Source organism: Notolepis coatsorum (genome assembly GCF_963971535.1).
Source record: "Notolepis coatsorum genome assembly, chromosome: 9".
NCBI lineage: Eukaryota > Metazoa > Chordata > Actinopteri > Aulopiformes > Paralepididae > Notolepis > Notolepis coatsorum.
Window position 1 is genome coordinate 147,618,768 of NC_140173.1, and position 20,402 is coordinate 147,639,169.

The 20,402-nt window shown below is 43.8% G+C and overlaps 1 protein-coding gene across 1 annotated transcript in view; it reads right to left on the bottom strand.

The window, feature by feature from the left end:
* disc1 (DISC1 scaffold protein) overlaps positions 1–20,402 on the bottom strand; it is a gene marked incomplete at its 5' end in the record, with an annotated part of 174,028 nt that overhangs the window by 23,566 nt on the left and 130,060 nt on the right. The window contains 2 exon segments of the mRNA XM_084322047.1: positions 7,681–7,725; positions 9,126–9,228. Of these exon segments, the coding sequence (XP_084178173.1) occupies positions 7,681–7,725; positions 9,126–9,228 (148 nt within the window).

Below are 20,402 nucleotides of genomic sequence, written 5' to 3' on the forward strand. Positions count from 1 at the left end.
TGGCAGTGAAAGGGTTAAAAGTACTGCCAATGTAGCCTTCAGGTGATCTCCGTTGATATAAGTCAGACATACTTGCTTTGTTTACGTCTCGGCTACTGGCGCATACCTGCTACCTGTGACGTAAGCAGTACGCGCGACCAGAGCCGTGACAACCCTTTCGTCATCGTTTTAACAGATTTATACGGTTTGACAGTTTAGACGAAAGCGCAAAGCTTTTGCGTTTCTAGGAATTCCACCCTGGAAGGTAGTCTCACTTTTTTGCGGTTTCACCCCGTAAAAACGCCGTTTCCGTATAAACGAAAGGCACATCCGTAAAAATATTTTTGCGGATTCACCTGCTAGCGTTTCCGTCTAAACGGGGCCTTAGAGAGTCCCTATTATCTGCTCATGACCCACACGCCACACGCAGCCCTTACAGATACCTCACATCGCTGAAAGCATCAGTGCCTCACTTTAACCGTGTCTGGCTGTTGTTTTGAACGAAACAGAAATGGCTTTTAAACTTCACAAGCCATTGTGAAAGCAGTGCATACTGCATTCACACTGCATCCATACTGCATGATAAAGTCCTCCTATCTTTTTGATCAGCTAATAGAAGCAGTGGTTTTCTCGGTCGCCCCGAGGAAATTGTTTGCATTTATATAGCAGCTTTTATCCAAAGCGCTTTACAATTTATGCCTCACATTCACCCATTCACTGACTCACCCATTCACTCACCCATTCACCCATTCACCCATTCACCCATTCACTCACCCATTCACTGACTCACCCATTCACCCATTCACTCACACATTCACCCATTCACTCACACATTCACCCATTCACTCACACATTCACCCATTCACTCACACATTCACCCATTCACTCACCCATTCACCCATTCACTCACACATTCACCCATTCACTCACACATTCACCCATTCACTCACCCATTCACCCATTCACTCACCCATTCACCCACTCATGGATAGGTAATATGTGTAGGATTTTCCCACTGATATCAAAGTCTGTGTTCGGTGAACATGCCGGTCAAACGTGAGCAAAAAGATTCAACGATCGCAATTACACAGTCCGCAGCCCAGATGATCTATTACTACTTCATTCAAAGGTTTATGAAATATTAAACAAGAGCAACTGAAAAGCCTCCAGGACAACTATCAACATGAGCATGTGATATTGCATCCATGTCAGATGTGAGGAGGGGGGGGGGGGGGGGGTGGATGGATGGATGGTGGTAGTGGGGCGACAGTGGCTCGCGAGGTATAGAGCAGTCGTCTGGCAATCCGGAGGTTCCCGGTTCGATTCCCACTCCTCCTGGGCCGCGTGTCGATGTGTCCTTGAGCAAGAAGACACTTAACCCCTATTAGACCTGTCTCATACCCTGCCCCTTTTCTTGATCCTCCAATCACAGCTGTCGCTTACCTAACTTTGTTTGTACGAGGAAGTCAGAGGTAAGCGACAGCTGTGATTGGAGGATCAAGAAAAGAGGGCAGGGTTTTGAGACAGGTCCATTGCTCCCGATGAGCAGGTTGGCACCTTGCGTGGTCGCCTCCGCCGTCGGTGTGTGAACGTCTGAGTGAACGTGTAAAATGTGAGGAACAGATTGTAAAGCGCTTTGGATAAAAGCAGCCATTTGGGTGGAGTGGGTGGAGGGGTGGTGGTAGTCATTGTATGGTAGACTAAACTAAATTGTACTTGTTGCCACACGTAATTGTGCATCAAAATACAATAAAATACCTTCTATGGTGGGAGGTGTGCAGAGGCTGCTAAGTGCAGAGGACTCAGGGCATCATCACGGCAGTGTGAATAGAATGAATAGTATGAACAGTTAGAAGGTAGATAATTATAACCTTCATAGATGTCCCGGGTTCCATCATATCAGAAACAAAGGCATGCATACGCTAATTTGTGCACACACACACACACACACACTCACACGCTCAGAAGAACGCACACACACACAGACTCACACGATCAGAAGCACACACACACACACACACACTCACACGATCAGAAGCACATGCACACACACACACACACACTCACACGCTCAGAAGCACGCACACACACACGCTCAGAAGCACACGCACACACAGTCACACATACAGACTCACACGCTCAGAAGCACACACACACACACACACTCACACGATCAGAAGCACATGCACACACACACACGCTCAGAAGCACACACACACACAGACTCACACGCTCAGAAGCACACACACACACACACACACTCACACGATCAGAAGCACATGCACACACACACACAGACTCACACGCTCAGAAGCACACGCACACACACACACACTCACACGATCAGAAGCACATGCACACACACACACGCTCAGAAGCACACACACACACACACACTCACACTCACACGCTCAGAAGCACACGCACACACACACACACACACACACACACACACGCACGCACACACACACGGGGGGGAATGATTCAAAGTCTTTCAATGTCAAAGAGCATGGAGGAAGCGTAGCGCGACACATAGCTGCAGGTTGAAAACATCCCAGCAGTGTGCTCTCCGCTGACAGGTCCAACACCCGGTAGAACTGAGAGGAAAAACATATAATTTGATTGATTTTCCCATCAACTCGCGTGTGTTTCTGAAGCTACAGAATATACAGTATACAGCATATGATGTCCTGGGTCCTCCTGCCAAACGTATCAAACGCATCAAAAGGGAAAATGTAAGCTTTGAAACCGAGTCAAAAAAAATTATGAAAATAGATTGAGTGAAGTTACGAGGTTCTTTCAGAATTCACCGGCGTGGAGATGGCTCACGAAGACACTTCAAAACACACGTCTGACAGCAGCGAGAGGCCTGAGGCGCTCGTCCTCCGGGAGGCAATTAAGTAATTAAGACCGGCTTCGAGCTACAGCAGCTACCATTGGACAACGGCCCAGATACTGTGTTATTATGATGTCTCTGTACAAAAACCTTCCTCTGACACTAGCGGAGACTGATTGATTGATTGATTGATTGATTGAAAACGTTATTAACAGATTGCAGAATGGGTACAATACAGTACAGCTCAATACACACTACAGAAGGTTAACCCTTTCACTACCACACTACAGAAGGTTAACCTTTCACCATCACATCATCATTAGGTGGCTTCTTCGTTCCGAAGGTTGCCTATCACTCTCCAACCCATTCTGTCACCACTTCTTCTCTCCAACTCCGTGACTCCGCCTCTCACGCCGCTCCAATCACAGACGTCGTCTACCCAGCCTCTTCTTGGTCTTCCACTTCCTCTCTTTCCATCCACCTTCCCCATCACCACCTCCTTGAACATCTCCCCGCTGGATCCTCTCAGAACATGCCCGCACAACTCCATCTTTCTCTTTTTCAACCTCTCCAGCAGCTGTCCTCCTTGCATATCCGCTCTTCTCAGTACCTCCTCATTCTTGATCTTATCCTTCCATGTTATCTTCAGCATCTTCCTCAGCGTCCACACTACAGAAGGTTAACCTTTCACTACCACACTACAGAAGGTTAACCTTTCCCTACCACACTACAGAAGGTTAACCTTTCACTACCACACTACAGAAGGTTAACCTTTCACTACCACACTACAGAAGGTTAACCTTTCACTACCACACTACAGAAGGTTAACCTTTCACTACCACACTACAGAAGGTTAACCTTTCACTACCGCACTACATAATGTTAACCTTTCACTACCACACTACAGAATGTTAACCTTTCACTACCACACTACAGAATGTTAACCTTTCACTACCACACTACAGAAGGTTAACCCTTTCACTACCACACTACAGAAGGTTAACCTTTCACTACCACACTACAGAAGGTTAACCTTTCACTACCACACTAGAAGGTTAACACTTTCACTACCACACTACATAAGGTTAACCTTTCACTACCACATTACAGAAGGTTAACCTTTCACTACCACATTACAGAAGGTTAACCCTTTCACTACCACACTACAGAAGGTTAACCTTTCACTACCACACTACAGAAGGTTAACCCTTTCACTACCGCACTACAGAAGGTTAACCCTTTCACTACCGCACTACAGAAGGTTAACCTCTCACTAACACACTACACAAGGTTAACCTTTCACTACCACACTACAGAAGGTTAACCTTTCACTACCACACTACAGAAGGTTAACCCTTTCACTACCACACTACAGAAGGTTAACCTTTCACTACCACACTACAGAAGGTTAACCTTTCACTACCACACTACAGAAAGTTAACCTTTCACTACCACATTACAGAAGGATAACCTTTCACTACCACATTACAGAAGGTTAACCCTTTCACTACCGCACTACAGAAGGATAACCTTTCACTACCACACTACAGAAGGTTAACCCTTTCACTACCGCACTACAGAAGGTTAACCCTTTCACTACCACACTACAGAAGGTTAACCCTTTCACTACCACACTACAGAAGGTTAACCTTTCACTACCACATTACAGAAGGTTAACCCTTTCACTACCACACTACAGAAGGTTAACCTTTCACTACCACACTACAGAAGGTTAACCTACAGAAGGTTAACACTTTCACTACCACACTACAGAAGGTTAACCCTTTCACTACCACACTACAGAAGGTTAACCTTTCACTACCACACTACAGAAGGTTAACCTACAGAAGGTTAACACTTTCACTACCACATTACAGAAGGATAACCTTTCACTACCACACTACAGAAGGTTAACCTACAGAAGGTTAACACTTTCACTACCACACTACATAATGTTAACCAGACCCGCTTCACTTTACTTTGGGGGCGAATAACGTCACGACGTTGGAACATCGCGTCCCGGTGTGGTAATGAAATCGACGGTTAATTCGATGGATACGGGGCTCCTGTGGGGAGCGCGCTACGCATTTAAGTATTTTCACTGAGATTGAATCCATCCATTGTTATTCAATATGTGCCATCCAGCGTTCTCCTTGGACTCACTGGACTCACTGGGGGACGCGGTAGAAAGTACACAAACACGCCACAGACATCCTTCTATACCACTGAGTCAATACAGGCTCAGGGACTGCAAGGAGGATGAAAGGACAGAGATTAAAAGCAAATGAATAGACATGCACGTGCACACGTGCACGCACACACACACACGCACACACACGCACACGCACACAGACACACACACCAATCAATGTCCTTTGTGACAGCGTGGTGGTAGGCAGTATAGCTAAGTGGAAATCATTGACTTAAAAGTCATTACTGAGAGGAGAAGCAGGTCAGCGGCGCCGGCGGGAGGCCCGGCTGCCGTCCGTCTCTGCAGAACTCAGGAACAATGTCACAATCACAACAAGCCGTCCACGATCACTACAGCGCCGTCAACACCGCGGCGTCGGTACCCCGCGAGGGGGCTCCATACCGCAGCAATGTAGATCGATACACAGGGCTGACCTCGACTAGTGGAATAGTCAACTAATCGATCGAACGGAGCCGTAGTCGAATAATAATTAAAAAAAAATATATATATATATAATATAGGGCGGCTAAGTGGCGCAGTGGGCAAGGCGCTCGCCACTAACGCGGGAGACGCTGGGTTCGAGCCCAGCTCTCGGCGTTGCTTCCGACTTGGCTGGTCGTTCATACTAATACAATTGGCAGTATTAGGGGGTGGGAAGCTGGTGGGTGGGGATCGGACGTTGTGGACAGCGACTCCTACAGGTCGGTTGGTGCGCCTGTACAGCAGAATCAGGAAGTAACGGGGGTAGCGCGAGCCTCCCACGACACGTTACTCCTCGCCGCTGAGAGATCGCGCTGTTCAGGTGAAAAGATGCGACGGCTGCCTCCTCGAGTACCGGAGGGGACACGTGATGCAAGGCTTCGTCCACATTGCAGCCGACCAGTGGGAGGCATAGTCTAGCAACGTTCGAGACAGGGGAGGGTAGAATTGGATAATACGAAATTGGGATGGGAGAAAATTTGAAAATGGGGAGAAAAAGTTGCTAAAAAGGCCTAGAAGCGTGGCTAACGCTGGGGTGCCCTCGTGGCGCACCGCATAGTGCCTCGCACACCGTCCCGGGTGCGTGTAGCTTTATGCCAAGCAAGCAGTGCAAAAATTTACCGTAGTGGCATGCAGTAATGCGCCTTTCATTTTCCGCCGCCCAGCGCCCAGGTCGCGCGGAAATAGGCTGTCTATTGCCATTCTCTTTGACAAACTCTAACCTTAACCAGCTCCTTAACAACGCCTAAACTTAACCGTTCTAACCTTAACCAACTCCGAAACAATGCCTAACCTTAACCTTAACATTAACCATGCCTAACCTTAACCATAGAAATTATATTGCCATTCTCTTTGACAAACTCTAACCTTAACCAGCTCCTTAACAGCGCCTAAACTTAACCGTTCTAACCTTAACCAACTCCGAAACAATGCCTAACCTTAACCTTAACCTTAACCATGCCTAACCTTAACCGGCGAAAGAATACACGTTAAAAAAAAATCACGTTAAAAAATATTTTCGATGGGATTCGAACTCGCCAGCAAACAAGCCATAGGATCCACAGCCATGTGTCCTTGCCAATTGAGCTATTGCTAGATACTGAATAAGGGGCGGTGACTTATATATATTGAGCTCCGCTCGTGTCGGATCTCATGCGCATGCGCGGGCACCTCGCGCGAGCACGCCGGCGCACGCACGCACCTGAGCGAGCACGCCGCCGCCGGTGCACGCACGGTAGCATTTGTCTGAAAAGAAGGGCGCTTTACCGCACTAGCGTGCGGTGACGAATGCGGAAGCATTTTTGCACTGCTTGCTTGGCATTAACGTACAGGCGTCCCGGGTTCGCCTCCCGCTCCCGGCGATATTTGTCGCATGTCCTCCCCACATCCTCTCCCGTTCGCCCTCTCCTCTGTCGGTCTTGTATGGCCTATATAAAAGCTGTAAAAATGCTAAAATAAATCTTTAAAAAGAAGCGTGGCTAACGCTAATGGCGCGCACACCAGCGAGGCTAACTCCCTAAGAAAACGGGCACAGAGGATTTCACCCGTCTAATGAACACACTAGACCACCAGGGGTCGGCTCCGGAGACGCATGCAGCTCTTTAGCCACTCTGATGTGGCTCCCTGTAGCTTAAGTACTAAAAAGTTAAAGTAAAAACTTTTTTTATTGCAAGGGATATACCAGGGGTCTCAAACTCATTCCATCGTGTGCCAATTTTTCATTTGATATGAAATTATTCTTCTGATAGCAGGTGTTTAATCAAAGATCCCCGCTTTCTAGTCTTGCACAAGGACCAATCAGCATTGGGGGTATGGGCGGGTTCATTTTCCATTGATGGGGATTTGATTGGCTGTTTTTAAGTTCGGCCGCAGGATTAATAACGTTAACGTTAGTTCGGCCAGAGAAACAAATATACTAATTCAAATGGTTGGACCTGCGAGATTTGTACTTTGTACAAACTTTGCTCTGCATTTTAAATGTAAGGAGTAAAAAAGTATGTTTTTTTTTCTCTCTGAAATGTAATTGAGTAAAAGTACAAGTATACAAACCTAATAATACTCGAGTAAAGTACAAATCCCCAAAAACAGTACTTAAGTATTTTAACAAAGTGCAATTACTCAAGTACTTTACACCCCTGCAGGTAACATTGAACAACACAATGAGAGTTGTAATACCAAGAGGGACCTTTCTTACCTCGGCGTGATTCTCCTCCATGCAGAATAAGAACTCCTCCAATTTCTGCAACAAAGCAGAGAAATATGTGTTGAAGGCCACAGAGTCATAAACCTTCCTCATGAATTATTAAAAATGCAATTATGTGCCTTCTGTGTACTTATGTGTGCTGCTGCATCATCGTAATGAGCGGCGCGGGCAATTATTCATCGCCCAAAAAACTGACAAGAGCAAAATAAATGAACGGGCTCAGCAATAGTTCCCTTTGTTAGGACACACAATGTGTAATTGTACATTCCTTGTTAAAGAAGCAAAGTAATTACCTTTCTAGAGACCAACATATTGTTTATGGCTTTAGGGGATGCACACAGAACGACAAAGGAAACATAAATAGTCATCAACAAAGGCTGTTTATGTTTTATTATTGTTTAATTATTTATTTTTTGTAATTAAAAATGTCTATTGTAATTACCTTCTTTTCTTTGTTGCTACGTTAAAAAACAACCTACGTTTTGACAGGTTTGGGTGGAGAGTATTTAAATGTTTTTCCATTGGCTTCCACAGCCTTCCACCAATCATATTGCCTTGTTCACACGCGTACTTGTTCATAGTCATTCTGCAGGTATAAAAGGGAATCAACTCTTTTAGAAGTTTACTTGTGGAAAAGTAGAGTAGAGTACATTAGAGTAAAGTAGATTAGAGCAGAGTAGAGTAGAACAGAGTATATTGTAACAGAGTAGAGTAGAACAGAGTAGAGTAGAACAGAGTAGAGTAGAACAGAGTAGAACAGAGTGGAGTAGAACAGAGTAGAGTAGAACAGAGTAGAGTAGAACAGAGTAGAGAGTAGAGTAGAACAGAGTAGAGAGTAGAGTAGAACAGAGTAGAGAGTAGAGTAGAACAGAGTAGAGTAGAGTAGAGCAGAGTAGAGTAGAGCAGAGTAGAGTAGAGTAGAATAGAATAGAGTAGAGTAGAATAGAGCAGAGTAGAGTAGAACAGAGTAGAGAGTAGAGTAGAACAGAGTAGAGTAGAGCAGAGTAGAGTAGAATAGAATAGAGTAGAATAGAGTAGAGCAGAGTAGAACAGAGTAGAGAGTAGAGTAGAATAGAGTAGAACAGAGTAGAGAGTAGAGTAGAACAGAGTAGAGTAGAGCAGAGTAGAGTAGAATAGAATAGAGTAGAGAGTAGAGTAGAACAGAGTAGAGTAGAGCAGAGTAGAGTAGAATAGAATAGAGTAGAGAGTAGAGTAGAACAGAGTAGAGAGTAGAGTATAACAGAGTAGAGAGTAGAGTAGAACAGAGTAGAGTAGAGCAGAGTAGAGTAGAATAGAATAGAATAGAGTAGAGTAGAATAGAATAGAGTAGAATAGAGTAGAGTAGAGTAGAATAGAATAGAGTAGAGTAGAGTAGAATAGAATAGAGTAGAATAGAGCAGAGTAGAGTAGAATATATTAGAGTAGAGTAGAGGTACATTAGGTGGAGTGTAGAGGCTGGAGGACAGAGAGGTGGAGTGTAGAGGCTGGACAGAGAGGTGGAGTGTAGAGGCTGGAGGACAGAGAGGTGGAGTGTAGAGGCTGGAGGACAGAGAGGTGGAGTGTAGAGGCTGGACAGAGAGGTGGAGTGTAGAGGCTGGAGGACAGAGAGGTGGAGTGTAGAGGCTGGAGGACAGAGAGGTGGAGTGTAGAGGCTGGAGGACAGAGAGGTGGAGTGTAGAGGCTGGAGGACAGAGAGGTGGAGTGTAGAGGCTGGAGGACAGAGAGGTGGAGTGTAGAGGCTGGAGAGAGAGGTGGAGTGTAGAGGCTGGAGGACAGAGAGGTGGAGTGTAGAGGCTGGAGGACAGAGAGGTGGAGTGTAGAGGCTGGAGGACAGAGAGGTGGAGTGTAGAGGCTGGAGGACAGAGAGGTGGAGTGTAGAGGCTGGAGGACAGAGAGGTGGAGTGTAGAGGCTGGACAGAGAGGTGGAGTGTAGCGGCTGGAGGACAGAGAGGTGGAGTGTAGAGGCTGGAGGACAGAGAGGTGGAGTGTAGAGGCTGGAGGACAGAGAGGTGGAGTGTAGAGGCTGGAGGACAGAGAGGTGGAGTGTAGAGGCTGGAGGACAGAGAGGTGGAGTGTAAAACTTTTTTTGCGTTTCTGTTTTAGTTAGTTCATTTTTTTGCGTTCTTTTTTTTGCGTTCGTTTTCATTTTAGTTCGTTAATTTTTGTGCGTTTTTTTTTTGCGTTTTTCGTTTTAGTTCGTTCTTTTTTTTGCGTTTTTGTTTTAGTTCGTTCTTTTTTTGCGTTTTCGTTTTAGTTAGTTACTTTTTTTGCGTTCTTTTTTTTGCATTCTTTTTTTGCGTTTGTTTTTGTTTTAGTTCGTAAATTTTTTTGCGTTCGTTTTTTTTGGTTCGTTTTTTTTTGGTTCGTTTTTTTGTGTTTTCGTTTTAGTTGGTTCGTTTTTTTGCGTTGTTTTCTTTGCGTTTTCGTTTTAGTTTGTTCGTTTTTTTGCGTTTTTGTTTTAGTTCGTTCATTTTTTTTCGTTCTTTTTTTGCATTTTTTTTTGCATTCGTTTTCGTTTTAGTTCGTTCTTTTTTTGTGTTTTTGTTTTAGTTCGTTCGTATTTTTGCGTTTTCGTTTTTTTTGCGTTCGTTTTTTTGCGTTATTTTCTTTGCGTTTTCGTTTTAGTTCGTTAATTTTTTTGCGTTCTTTTTTTTCGTTCGTTTTTGTGTTCTTTTTTTTGCATTCTTTTTTTGCGTTCGTTTTCGTTTTAGTTCGTTCTTTTTTTTCGTTTTTTTGTGTTCTTTTTTTTGCGCTCTTTTTTTGCGTTTGTTTTTGTTTTAGTTCGTAATTTTTTTTGCGTTCGTTTTTTTTGGTTCGTTTTTTTTTGGTTCGTTTTTTTGTGTTTTCGTTTTAGTTCGTTCGTTTTTTTGCGTTTTTGTTTTAGTCACATGGTGTGTGAGTCTAGTGTTCAGGTCACATGGTGTGTGAGTCTAGTGTTAGTTTTTTTGCGTTCGTTTTTTGGCGTTTTAGTTAGTTCATTTTTTTGTGTTCTTTTTTTTCGTTCGTTTTTTTTGCTGGACAGAGAGGTGGAGTGTAGAGGCTGGAGGACAGAGAGGTGGAGTGTAGAGGCTGGACAGAGAGGTGGAGTGTAGAGGCTGGAGGACAGAGAGGTGGAGTGTAGAGGCTGGAGGACAGAGAGGTGGAGTGTAGAGGCTGGACAGAGAGGTGGAGTGTAGAGGCTGGACAGAGAGGTGGAGTGTAGAGGCTGGAGGACAGAGAGGTGGAGTGTAGAGGCTGGAGGACAGAGAGGTGGAGTGTAGAGGCTGGAGGACAGAGAGGTGGAGTGTAGAGGCTGGAGGACAGAGAGGTGGAGTGTAGAGGCTGGAGAGAGAGGTGGAGTGTAGAGGCTGGAGGACAGAGAGGTGGAGTGTAGAGGCTGGAGGACAGAGAGGTGGAGTGTAGAGGCTGGAGGACAGAGAGGTGGAGTGTAGAGGCTGGAGGACAGAGAGGTGGAGTGTAGAGGCTGGAGGACAGAGAGGTGGAGTGTAGAGGCTGGAGGACAGAGAGGTGGAGTGTAGCGGCTGGAGGACAGAGAGGTGGAGTGTAGAGGCTGGAGGACAGAGAGGTGGAGTGTAGAGGCTGGAGGACAGAGAGGTGGAGTGTAGAGGCTGGAGGACAGAGAGGTGGAGTGTAGAGGCTGGAGGACAGAGAGGTGGAGTGTAAAACTTTTTTTGCGTTTCTGTTTTAGTTAGTTCATTTTTTTGCGTTCTTTTTTTTGCGTTCGTTTTCATTTTAGTTCGTAAATTTTTGTGCGTTTTTTTTTTGCGTTTTTCGTTTTAGTTCGTTCTTTTTTTTGCGTTTTTGTTTTAGTTCGTTCTTTTTTTGCGTTTTCGTTTTAGTTAGTTACTTTTTTTGCGTTCTTTTTTTTGCATTCTTTTTTTGCGTTTGTTTTTGTTTTAGTTCGTAAATTTTTTTGCGTTCGTTTTTTTTGGTTCGTTTTTTTTTGGTTCGTTTTTTTGTGTTTTCGTTTTAGTTGGTTCGTTTTTTTGCGTTGTTTTCTTTGTGTTTTCGTTTTAGTTTGTTCGTTTTTTTGCGTTTTTGTTTTAGTTCGTTCATTTTTTTTCGTTCTTTTTTTGCATTTTTTTTTTGCGTTCGTTTTCGTTTTAGTTCGTTCTTTTTTTGTGTTTTTGTTTTAGTTCGTTCGTATTTTTGCGTTTTCGTTTTTTTTGCGTTCGTTTTTTTGCGTTATTTTTTTTGCGTTTTCGTTTTAGTTCGTTAATTTTTTTGCGTTCTTTTTTTTTGTTCGTTTTTGTGTTCTTTTTTTTGCATTCTTTTTTTGCGTTCGTTTTCGTTTTAGTTCGTTCTTTTTTTTCGTTTTTTTGTGTTCTTTTTTTTGCGTTCTTTTTTTGCGTTTGTTTTTGTTTTAGTTCGTAATTTTTTTTGCGTTCGTTTTTTTTTGTTCGTTTTTTTTTGGTTCGTTTTTTTGTGTTTTCGTTTTAGTTCGTTCGTTTTTTTGCGTTTTTGTTTTAGTCACATGGTGTGTGAGTCTAGTGTTCAGGTCACATGGTGTGTGAGTCTAGTGTTAGTTTTTTTGCGTTCGTTTTTTGGCGTTTTAGTTAGTTCATTTTTTTGTGTTCTTTTTTTTCGTTCGTTTTTTTTTGCTGGACAGAGAGGTGGAGTGTAGAGGCTGGAGGACAGAGAGGTGGAGTGTAGAGGCTGGACAGAGAGGTGGAGTGTAGAGGCTGGAGGACAGAGAGGTGGAGTGTAGAGGCTGGAGGACAGAGAGGTGGAGTGTAGAGGCTGGACAGAGAGGTGGAGTGTAGAGGCTGGAGGACAGAGAGGTGGAGTGTAGAGGCTGGAGGACAGAGAGGTGGAGTGTAGAGGCTGGAGGACAGAGAGGTGGAGTGTAGAGGCTGGAGGACAGAGAGGTGGAGTGTAGAGGCTGGAGGACAGAGAGGTGGAGTGTAGAGGCTGGAGGACAGAGAGGTGGAGTGTAGAGGCTGGAGGACAGAGAGGTGGAGTGTAGAGGCTGGAGGACAGAGAGGTGGAGTGTAGAGGCTGGAGGACAGAGAGGTGGAGTGTAGAGGCTGGAGGACAGAGAGGTGGAGTGTAGAGGCTGGAGAGAGAGGTGGAGTGTAGAGGCTGGAGGACAGAGAGGTGGAGTGTAGAGGCTGGAGGACAGAGAGGTGGAGTGTAGAGGCTGGAGGACAGAGAGGTGGAGTGTAGAGGCTGGAGGACAGAGAGGTGGAGTGTAGAGGCTGGAGGACAGAGAGGTGGAGTGTAGAGGCTGGAGGACAGAGAGGTGGAGTGTAGAGGCTGGAGGACAGAGAGGTGGAGTGTAGAGGCTGGACAGAGAGGTGGAGTGTAGCGGCTGGAGGACAGAGAGGTGGAGTGTAGAGGCTGGAGGACAGATAGGTGGAGTGTAGAGGCTGGAGGACAGAGAGGTGGAGTGTAGAGGCTGGAGGACAGAGAGGTGGAGTGTAGAGGCTGGAGGACAGAGAGGTGGAGTGTAGAGGCTGGAGGACAGAGAGGTGGAGTGTAGAGGCTGGACAGAGAGGTGGAGTGTAGCGGCTGGAGGACAGAGAGGTGGAGTGTAGAGGCTGGACAGAGAGGTGGAGTGTAGAGGCTGGAGGACAGAGAGGTGGAGTGTAGAGGCTGGAGGACAGAGAGGTGGAGTGTAGAGGCTGGAGGACAGAGAGGTGGAGTGTAGAGGCTGGAGGACAGAGAGGTGGAGTGTAGAGGCTGGAGGACAGAGAGGTGGAGTGTAGAGGCTGGAGGACAGAGAGGTGGAGTGTAGAGGCTGGAGGACAGAGAGGTGGAGTGTAGAGGCTGGAGGACAGAGAGGTGGAGTGTAGAGGCTGGAGGACAGAGAGGTGGAGTGTAGAGGCTGGAGGACAGAGAGGTGGAGTGTAGAGGCTGGAGGACAGAGAGGTGGAGTGTAGAGGCTGGAGGACAGAGAGGTGGAGTGTAGAGGCTGGAGACAGAGAGGTGGAGTGTAGAGGCTGGAGGACAGAGAGGTGGAGTGTAGAGGCTGGAGGACAGAGAGGTGGAGTGTAGAGGCTGGAGGACAGAGAGGTGGAGTGTAGAGGCTGGAGGACAGAGAGGTGGAGTGTAAAACTTTTTTTGCGTTTTTGTTTTAGTTAGTTCATTTTTTTGCGTTCTTTTTTTGCGTTCGTTTTCATTTTAGTTCGTTAAATTTTTTGCGTTTTTTTTTTGCGTTTTTTGTTTTAGTTCGTTCTTTTTTTTGCGTTTTTGTTTTAGTTCGTTCTTTTTTTGCGTTTTCGTTTTTTTGCATTGGTTTTTTTGCGTTCGTTTTTTTGCGTTTTCGTTTTGGTTAGTTACTTTTTTTGCGTTCTTTTTTTTCTCGTTTTTTTGTGTTCTTTTTTTTGCATTCTTTTTTTGCGTTTGTTTTTGTTTTAGTTCGTAATTTTTTTTGCGTTCGTTTTTTTTTGTTCGTTTTTTTTTGGTTCGTTTTTTTGTGTTTTCGTTTTAGTTGGTTCGTTTTTTTGCGTTGTTTTCTTTGCGTTTTCGTTTTAGTTTGTTCGTTTTTTTGCGTTTTCGTTTTAGTTCGTTCATTTTTTGCGTTTTTGTTTTAGTTCGTTCGTATTTTTGCGTTTTCGTTTTTTTTGCGTTCGTTTTTTTGCGTTATTTTTTTTGCGTTTTCGTTTTAGTTCGTTAATTTTTTTGCGTTCTTTTTTTTCGTTCGTTTTTGTGTTCTTTTTTTGCATTCTTTTTTTGCGTTCGTTTTAGTTCGTTCTTTTTCTTCTTTTTTTTGCATTCTTTTTTTGCGTTTGTTTTTGTTTTAGTTCGTAATTTTTTTTGCGTTTGTTTTTTTTGGTTCGTTTTTTTTTGGTTCGTTTTTTTGTTTTTTCGTTTTAGTTCGTTCGTTTTTTTGCGTTTTTGTTTTAGTCACATGGTGTGTGAGTCTAGTGTTCAGGTCACATGGTGTGTGAGTCTAGTGTTAGTTTTTTTGCGTTCGTTTTTTTGCGTTTTAGTTAGTTCATTTTTTTGCGTTCTTTTTTTTCGTTCGTTTTTTTTTGCTGGACAGAGAGGTGGAGTGTAGAGGCTGGAGGACAGAGAGGTGGAGTGTAGCGGCTGGAGGACAGAGAGGTGGAGTGTAGAGGCTGGAGGACAGAGAGGTGGAGTGTAGCGGCTGGAGGACAGAGAGGTGGAGTGTAGAGGCTGGAGGACAGAGAGGTGGAGTGTAGAGGCTGGAGGACAGAGAGGTGGAGTGTAGAGGCTGGACAGAGAGGTGGAGTGTAGAGGCTGGAGGACAGAGAGGTGGAGTGTAGAGGCTGGAGGACAGAGAGGTGGAGTGTAGAGGCTGGAGGACAGAGAGGTGGAGTGTAGAGGCTGGAGGACAGAGAGGTGGAGTGTAGAGGCTGGAGGACAGAGAGGTGGACGTCTGTCTCACCTTTGTCTTCCTGGAGACGTGTCAGAAGGACAAGGCAGGCTTTAGGAAGAGAAAGAGAAACAGACGAACAGAAAGAAAGAAAGAAAGAAAGAAAGAAAGAAAGAAAGAAAGAAAGAAAGAAAGAAAGAAAGAAAGAAAGAAAGAAAGAAAGAAAGAAAGAAAGAAGAAAGAAAGAAAGAAAGAAAGAAAGAAAGAAAGAAAGAAAGAAAGAAAGAAAGAAAGAAAGAAAGAAAAGCAGACGAACAGAAAAAAAGAAAGAAAGAAAGAAAGAAGAAAGAAAGAAAGAAAGAAAGAAAGAAAGAAAGAAAGAAAGAAAGAAAGAAAGAAAGAAAGAAAGAAAGAAAGAAAGAAAGAAAGAAAGAAAGAAAGAAAGAAAGAAGAAAAGAAAGAAAGAAAGAAAGAAAGAAAGAAAGAAAGAAAGAAAGAAAGAAAGAAAGAAAGAAAGAAAGAAAGAAAGAAAGAAAGAAAGAAAGAAAGAAGGAAAGAAAGAAAGAAAGAAAGAAAGAAAGAAAGAAAGAAAGAAAGAAAGAAAGAAAGAAAGAAAGAAAGAAAGAAAGAAAGAAAGAAAGAAAGAAAGAAAGAAAGAAAGGGGGAAGAAGAGAAGATTCATGCAGGTCATACAACGTGTTGAGAGGAAAGACAACAGCGGCGGAGGGGTCAGAGGGCAGAGGTCAGAGGTTTCATCTGGAGAAGCAGCAGGTTCAGCGGAAGACGTTTTGATTCCGTGTCTGTGCCCAGGTTTGTGGTGATTTAAAATGACCAGCCCAACATCTGCGTTTATAAAAGAAATCGGTCGGAAAAAAAAGTATATATATTTTTTGTGCTGTCAGGCGATTAAAAAAAATCATCTAATTAATTACAGGATTTGTAATTAATTAATCGAATTAATCGCATTTTAATCGCATAACCATTTTATGCCTGATATTCTATATTCTATAATCATATTTCAAATGGCATGTGTCCGGATGGCAGAATTCAGTACTGTATCTACAAAACCTTCTGTTTAATCATCTTCCATCTATTAATTTGCTTAGATTTTTCAGGTCTGGTAAATTTTAGCATGGTGTTATTCACAGTCAAAGATTAAAAAAAATGTATTGATATTCTCATTTGGTTCATTACAATTTACTCAATCCTAGTAAGAGACACAGTATTTCTGACACTGGGAATACATTCCCTGAGATCCATAGATGTCCCTAGAATCAGATACCAAGAACATGCAAATGGACCATATTAAAAAAAAGTCTGTAAATGTGTATTCTACGTTCTTATGGAATGAATACGATATTTTTTGAGTTAATTTTCATAACGCGATAATTTGCTGTGTAATTAATTAATCTAATTAACGCGATAAACTGACAGTCCTAATTCTTTTGGCATTTTCTTGCTGCTGCAAGGGAAGTGTAGCGGCCTCTGCCCGGGTCCGCGTCTCGAGGCGGTCGGGAGGTATTCTGTACGCGCTTTCTAAATCCAATAATAGTCTCCACACTTTGAGTTCCGTTGTCAGATCCGATTTATTTAGAAAATCAAATTTACATCAAAGCTGGGACCAAAGCGGTCAGAAAACTGTGTGCCCGTTCCCGTTCTACCCCTCACCCAAGTGATTGCCATCACTCATTTATACCACCTCAGCTGCGCAGTGACTGGTCTGCATCTATAGTGCCGTTCAGGCAAGTCAGGTGAACCACAGCCCACCATACACAACTGAGGCTAGTCCATTGTCCCCAGAATAGGCCGACACTGGGCATTGGGCAAGCGTTCCCTGTTGCAGGCCACACAGATACATCATAACGTTCCATAATAATAACTCATAATAATCTGCTTTCAATTAATATTCACATATCCTTCAATTTGATATAATAATAATAATAATAATAATAATAATAATAATAATAATAATAATAATAATAATAATAATAATAATAATAATAATAATAATAATAATAATAATAATAATAATAATAATAATAATAATAATAATAATAATAATAATAATAATAATAATAATAATAATAATAATAATAATAATAATAATAATAATAATACTCCATAACTAGAAACACTCATATGGCTCTTACAGGAAGCGATGCTGAATGAAACGCTGGCCTGTATGGTGTATAACAAGGACACGTCGTGCAGAGGTCATGATCAAGGCAAATTAGGCGACGTGTCGACTGAGAACCTGACCTTTCAACCCTGCCTGGAACTTCTTCTCCCTCATTCAATTAAATGGAAACGTTGTGCTACTGCCTTTTAAAGCTGTAATCAGTCTGTTCTGCTTCATGTATTACATACCATGTACGTTTTTCTTGAATGATCTTTTCCCCCCTCCTTTTTCCATTTTTCTCCCATCCCAATGTTAGTCGTTATGCCAATTCCCAATCCCCTTCCTGGTCGTTGCGCACTCTACCCCCTACCGTCGGTCTGGGAGGGCGGAGACTATCACATGCTTCCTCCGACACATGTGTAGCCAGCCCACCACTTATTTTCACCTGCAGCGCGGACTCTCACTGAGAGAGTGTAACGTGTGGAAGGTCACACTACCTCCCTCCAGATCCTTCCCTCGCTGTGCAGGCGCCCCGACCGAACTGTAGGAGTCGCTGTCCACAACGACCCAGACCCACCCACCCACCGGCTTCCCTCCCCGCTGACTCTGCCAATCGAGCCAGTATGACGGCCGGCCCAAGCCGGAGGCAACGCTGACAGCTGGATTTGATACCAGTACGTGTCTCTTGCGTTGGTGACGAGCGCCTTGTCTGCTGCGCCACCCAGCCACCCCATACCATGTACTTTTATTTGGTTGTTTGTTTGATGTGTTTTCCCCTACCTCTGTGACGGATATATATAGTCTATCTCTTTTCTATTTCATTTCATTATTAAATAATTTTTTCCCATTTCCCTGTTACCCTTTGAGAGGAACTTGTTCTTATAATTGACCTGCCTGGGTAAAATGTATTTAATAGAAAATAAAAGATCACACATTCCCGACAGCCGACGGTGTTTCCAGTGCTCAGCGCGCCCCCAGAACTTTAAAACATTTCAACCGATGGCTTTTCGTTAGTCGCCTAGCAACACCGGCAGTCACAGCCACAGCCGGCGCTCGATAAGAAGGCCTCTCTCCAGCAACACCGGCTGGGGGAGAAGAACGGACACACCACCGCCTTCCAGGGAGACGGGCAGTGGTGGACAGTTCCGTTACTTAAAGGGGAACTATTTTACTATTTCTTACACTATTTGGGCACTTTTACACAATTCCTGTGAGTCTATGGAACACCTCTGTAATATATATATTTTTTTTGTATTCATTGTTTTGTATTTCTAATCAAGTCCTCAAAAACAGCATTTTTTTCTACCTCAAGATCTCGAGTCGTTTTGAGCCTGGACTCCAACCACTGTGTGCAGCTCATCTTGTACCTCGCCATTAACATGCAGCGGTGTCTCTCTGACATCACAAATCATCACATTTTCAAATGACTCAGTTCAGTGAGGGTGAATATTGTGAGAGGAGAATTGGAAGAATGCGCCAATATGAGAATTAGAGACATAGATCATATTAATATAAGTTCACATAGCTAGGAAACAATGCTATAAACACTCAAAAAGGCCATTTATAAGATAGTTCCCCTTTAACCCTTTCACTACCACACTACAGAAGACGGGGCAGTAACTTAAAACCATTATGCACACTACAAAAAAAGAGCAATTAGGTCGGCCGGGGTAGCACAGCGGACTAAGCGTCTGTCTACCACCGCAGAGAGACACTGGTATCGAATCCGGCTGACAGCGGTGCCTCCGGCTTGGGGCCGGTCGTCATACTGGCACAATTGGCAGTGTTAGAGGGTGGGAAGCCGGCGGGTGGTAATCTGGTCGTTGTAAAACAGCGACTCCTACAGGTCGGTCGGGGCGCCTGCACAGCGAGGAGGTAAATGGTGAAGGTAGTGTGACCCTTCCACACGTTACACTCCCCCGGCGAGAGTCCGCGCTGCCAGGTGAAAAGAAGCGGTGGGCTGGGTACACATGTGTCGGAGGAAGCATGTGATAGTCTCCGCCCTCACAGACCGACGGTAGGGGGTAGAGTGCGCAACGACCAGGAAGGGGATTGGGGAATTGGCATAACGACTAACATTGGGATGGAGAAAAGCGGAAAAAGGAGGGGGGAAAGATAATACAAAAAAAATAATAATAATAAACACAGTTTGTGAAATCACATGAAAATCAGGGACCTGGCTGAATTTAAGACTCCACAAATCATGTTTAGAGCACGATACAATTCACTCCCGGGTAACATCCAAAAAAAATTCCGTGATAGAGAGGGGGGTTACAATTTAAGAGGAGAGTCTAACTTCAAGAAACAGGCTGTTCGTTCAACAATGTGCAAAGTGCATTTCAGTTTGTGGAGTGAATCGGTGGAATGGTTTGAGTGTGGAATTAAAGAAAGCAGCACAAATATGACTTAAAAAAAAACAATATAAAAGGATTATATCTCCGAGGTATATGGATGAGGAGGCGTTGTGTTGACCGCTTGAGCCTGTCCAGGGGGCTATAGTGCTCGGCGGGATTATCATTAGTATTATTACTACTGATATTTTCGTTTTTATAATATTTTCTTTTCATAGTGTGGAATTTTGGGTTGTATGAAAATGAGTTAATATGAGTTGCATAAGATATTGGAGAATACATACGTTTACACTTTCCTCCTACTCCTTTTGGAACATTTCTGTTTTGCTTGTTTGTTTGTTTTCTAATCTGTTTATCACTTTATTGTTTTATTTAAAATGTATTTCATTTGTTTTAATTTATGTTCGAAATAAACTCATTCATTCAAAGTACAAGTAGCTCGAAATTGTACGTAAGTAGGCCTACAGTACTTGAGTAAAAATACTTAGTTACTTTCCACCACTGGAGACGGGGGGAGATGCAGCGCAGGGAGAATTAGCCGTGACAATGAAACGTCCCGGGCTCCCAGGGAGAGCATGGAGAACGGGAGGGGAGGAAACTCAGCCAATACTCAGCCGGTGGGGATGATTCACCAGGCCGGCTATCGGAAGAAGCCCTCTGTGTAAAGTAGGCCAAGCGCTCCGGCGCCTTTCATGGTTCCTGGCCGCCCGCCAAGCGCATCCATAGCGCAGATCAAAGGGGCTTGTGGATAACGACGTTATAGATCGCCGTTCAAATACCAGCTACTGCTATTAGTATACATAACACATTGCATACTCGATTGCTATCTCTGAGCCAAGGAAAACAATGAATGCATTCCATAAAACATATCTGGCACAGTTTCAAATTCGTTTAATATTTTATTTATTTGTTTAAAGCCCAATCCGGTATTCTTCTGTCTACCGTGCAAATCTTGGGTGTG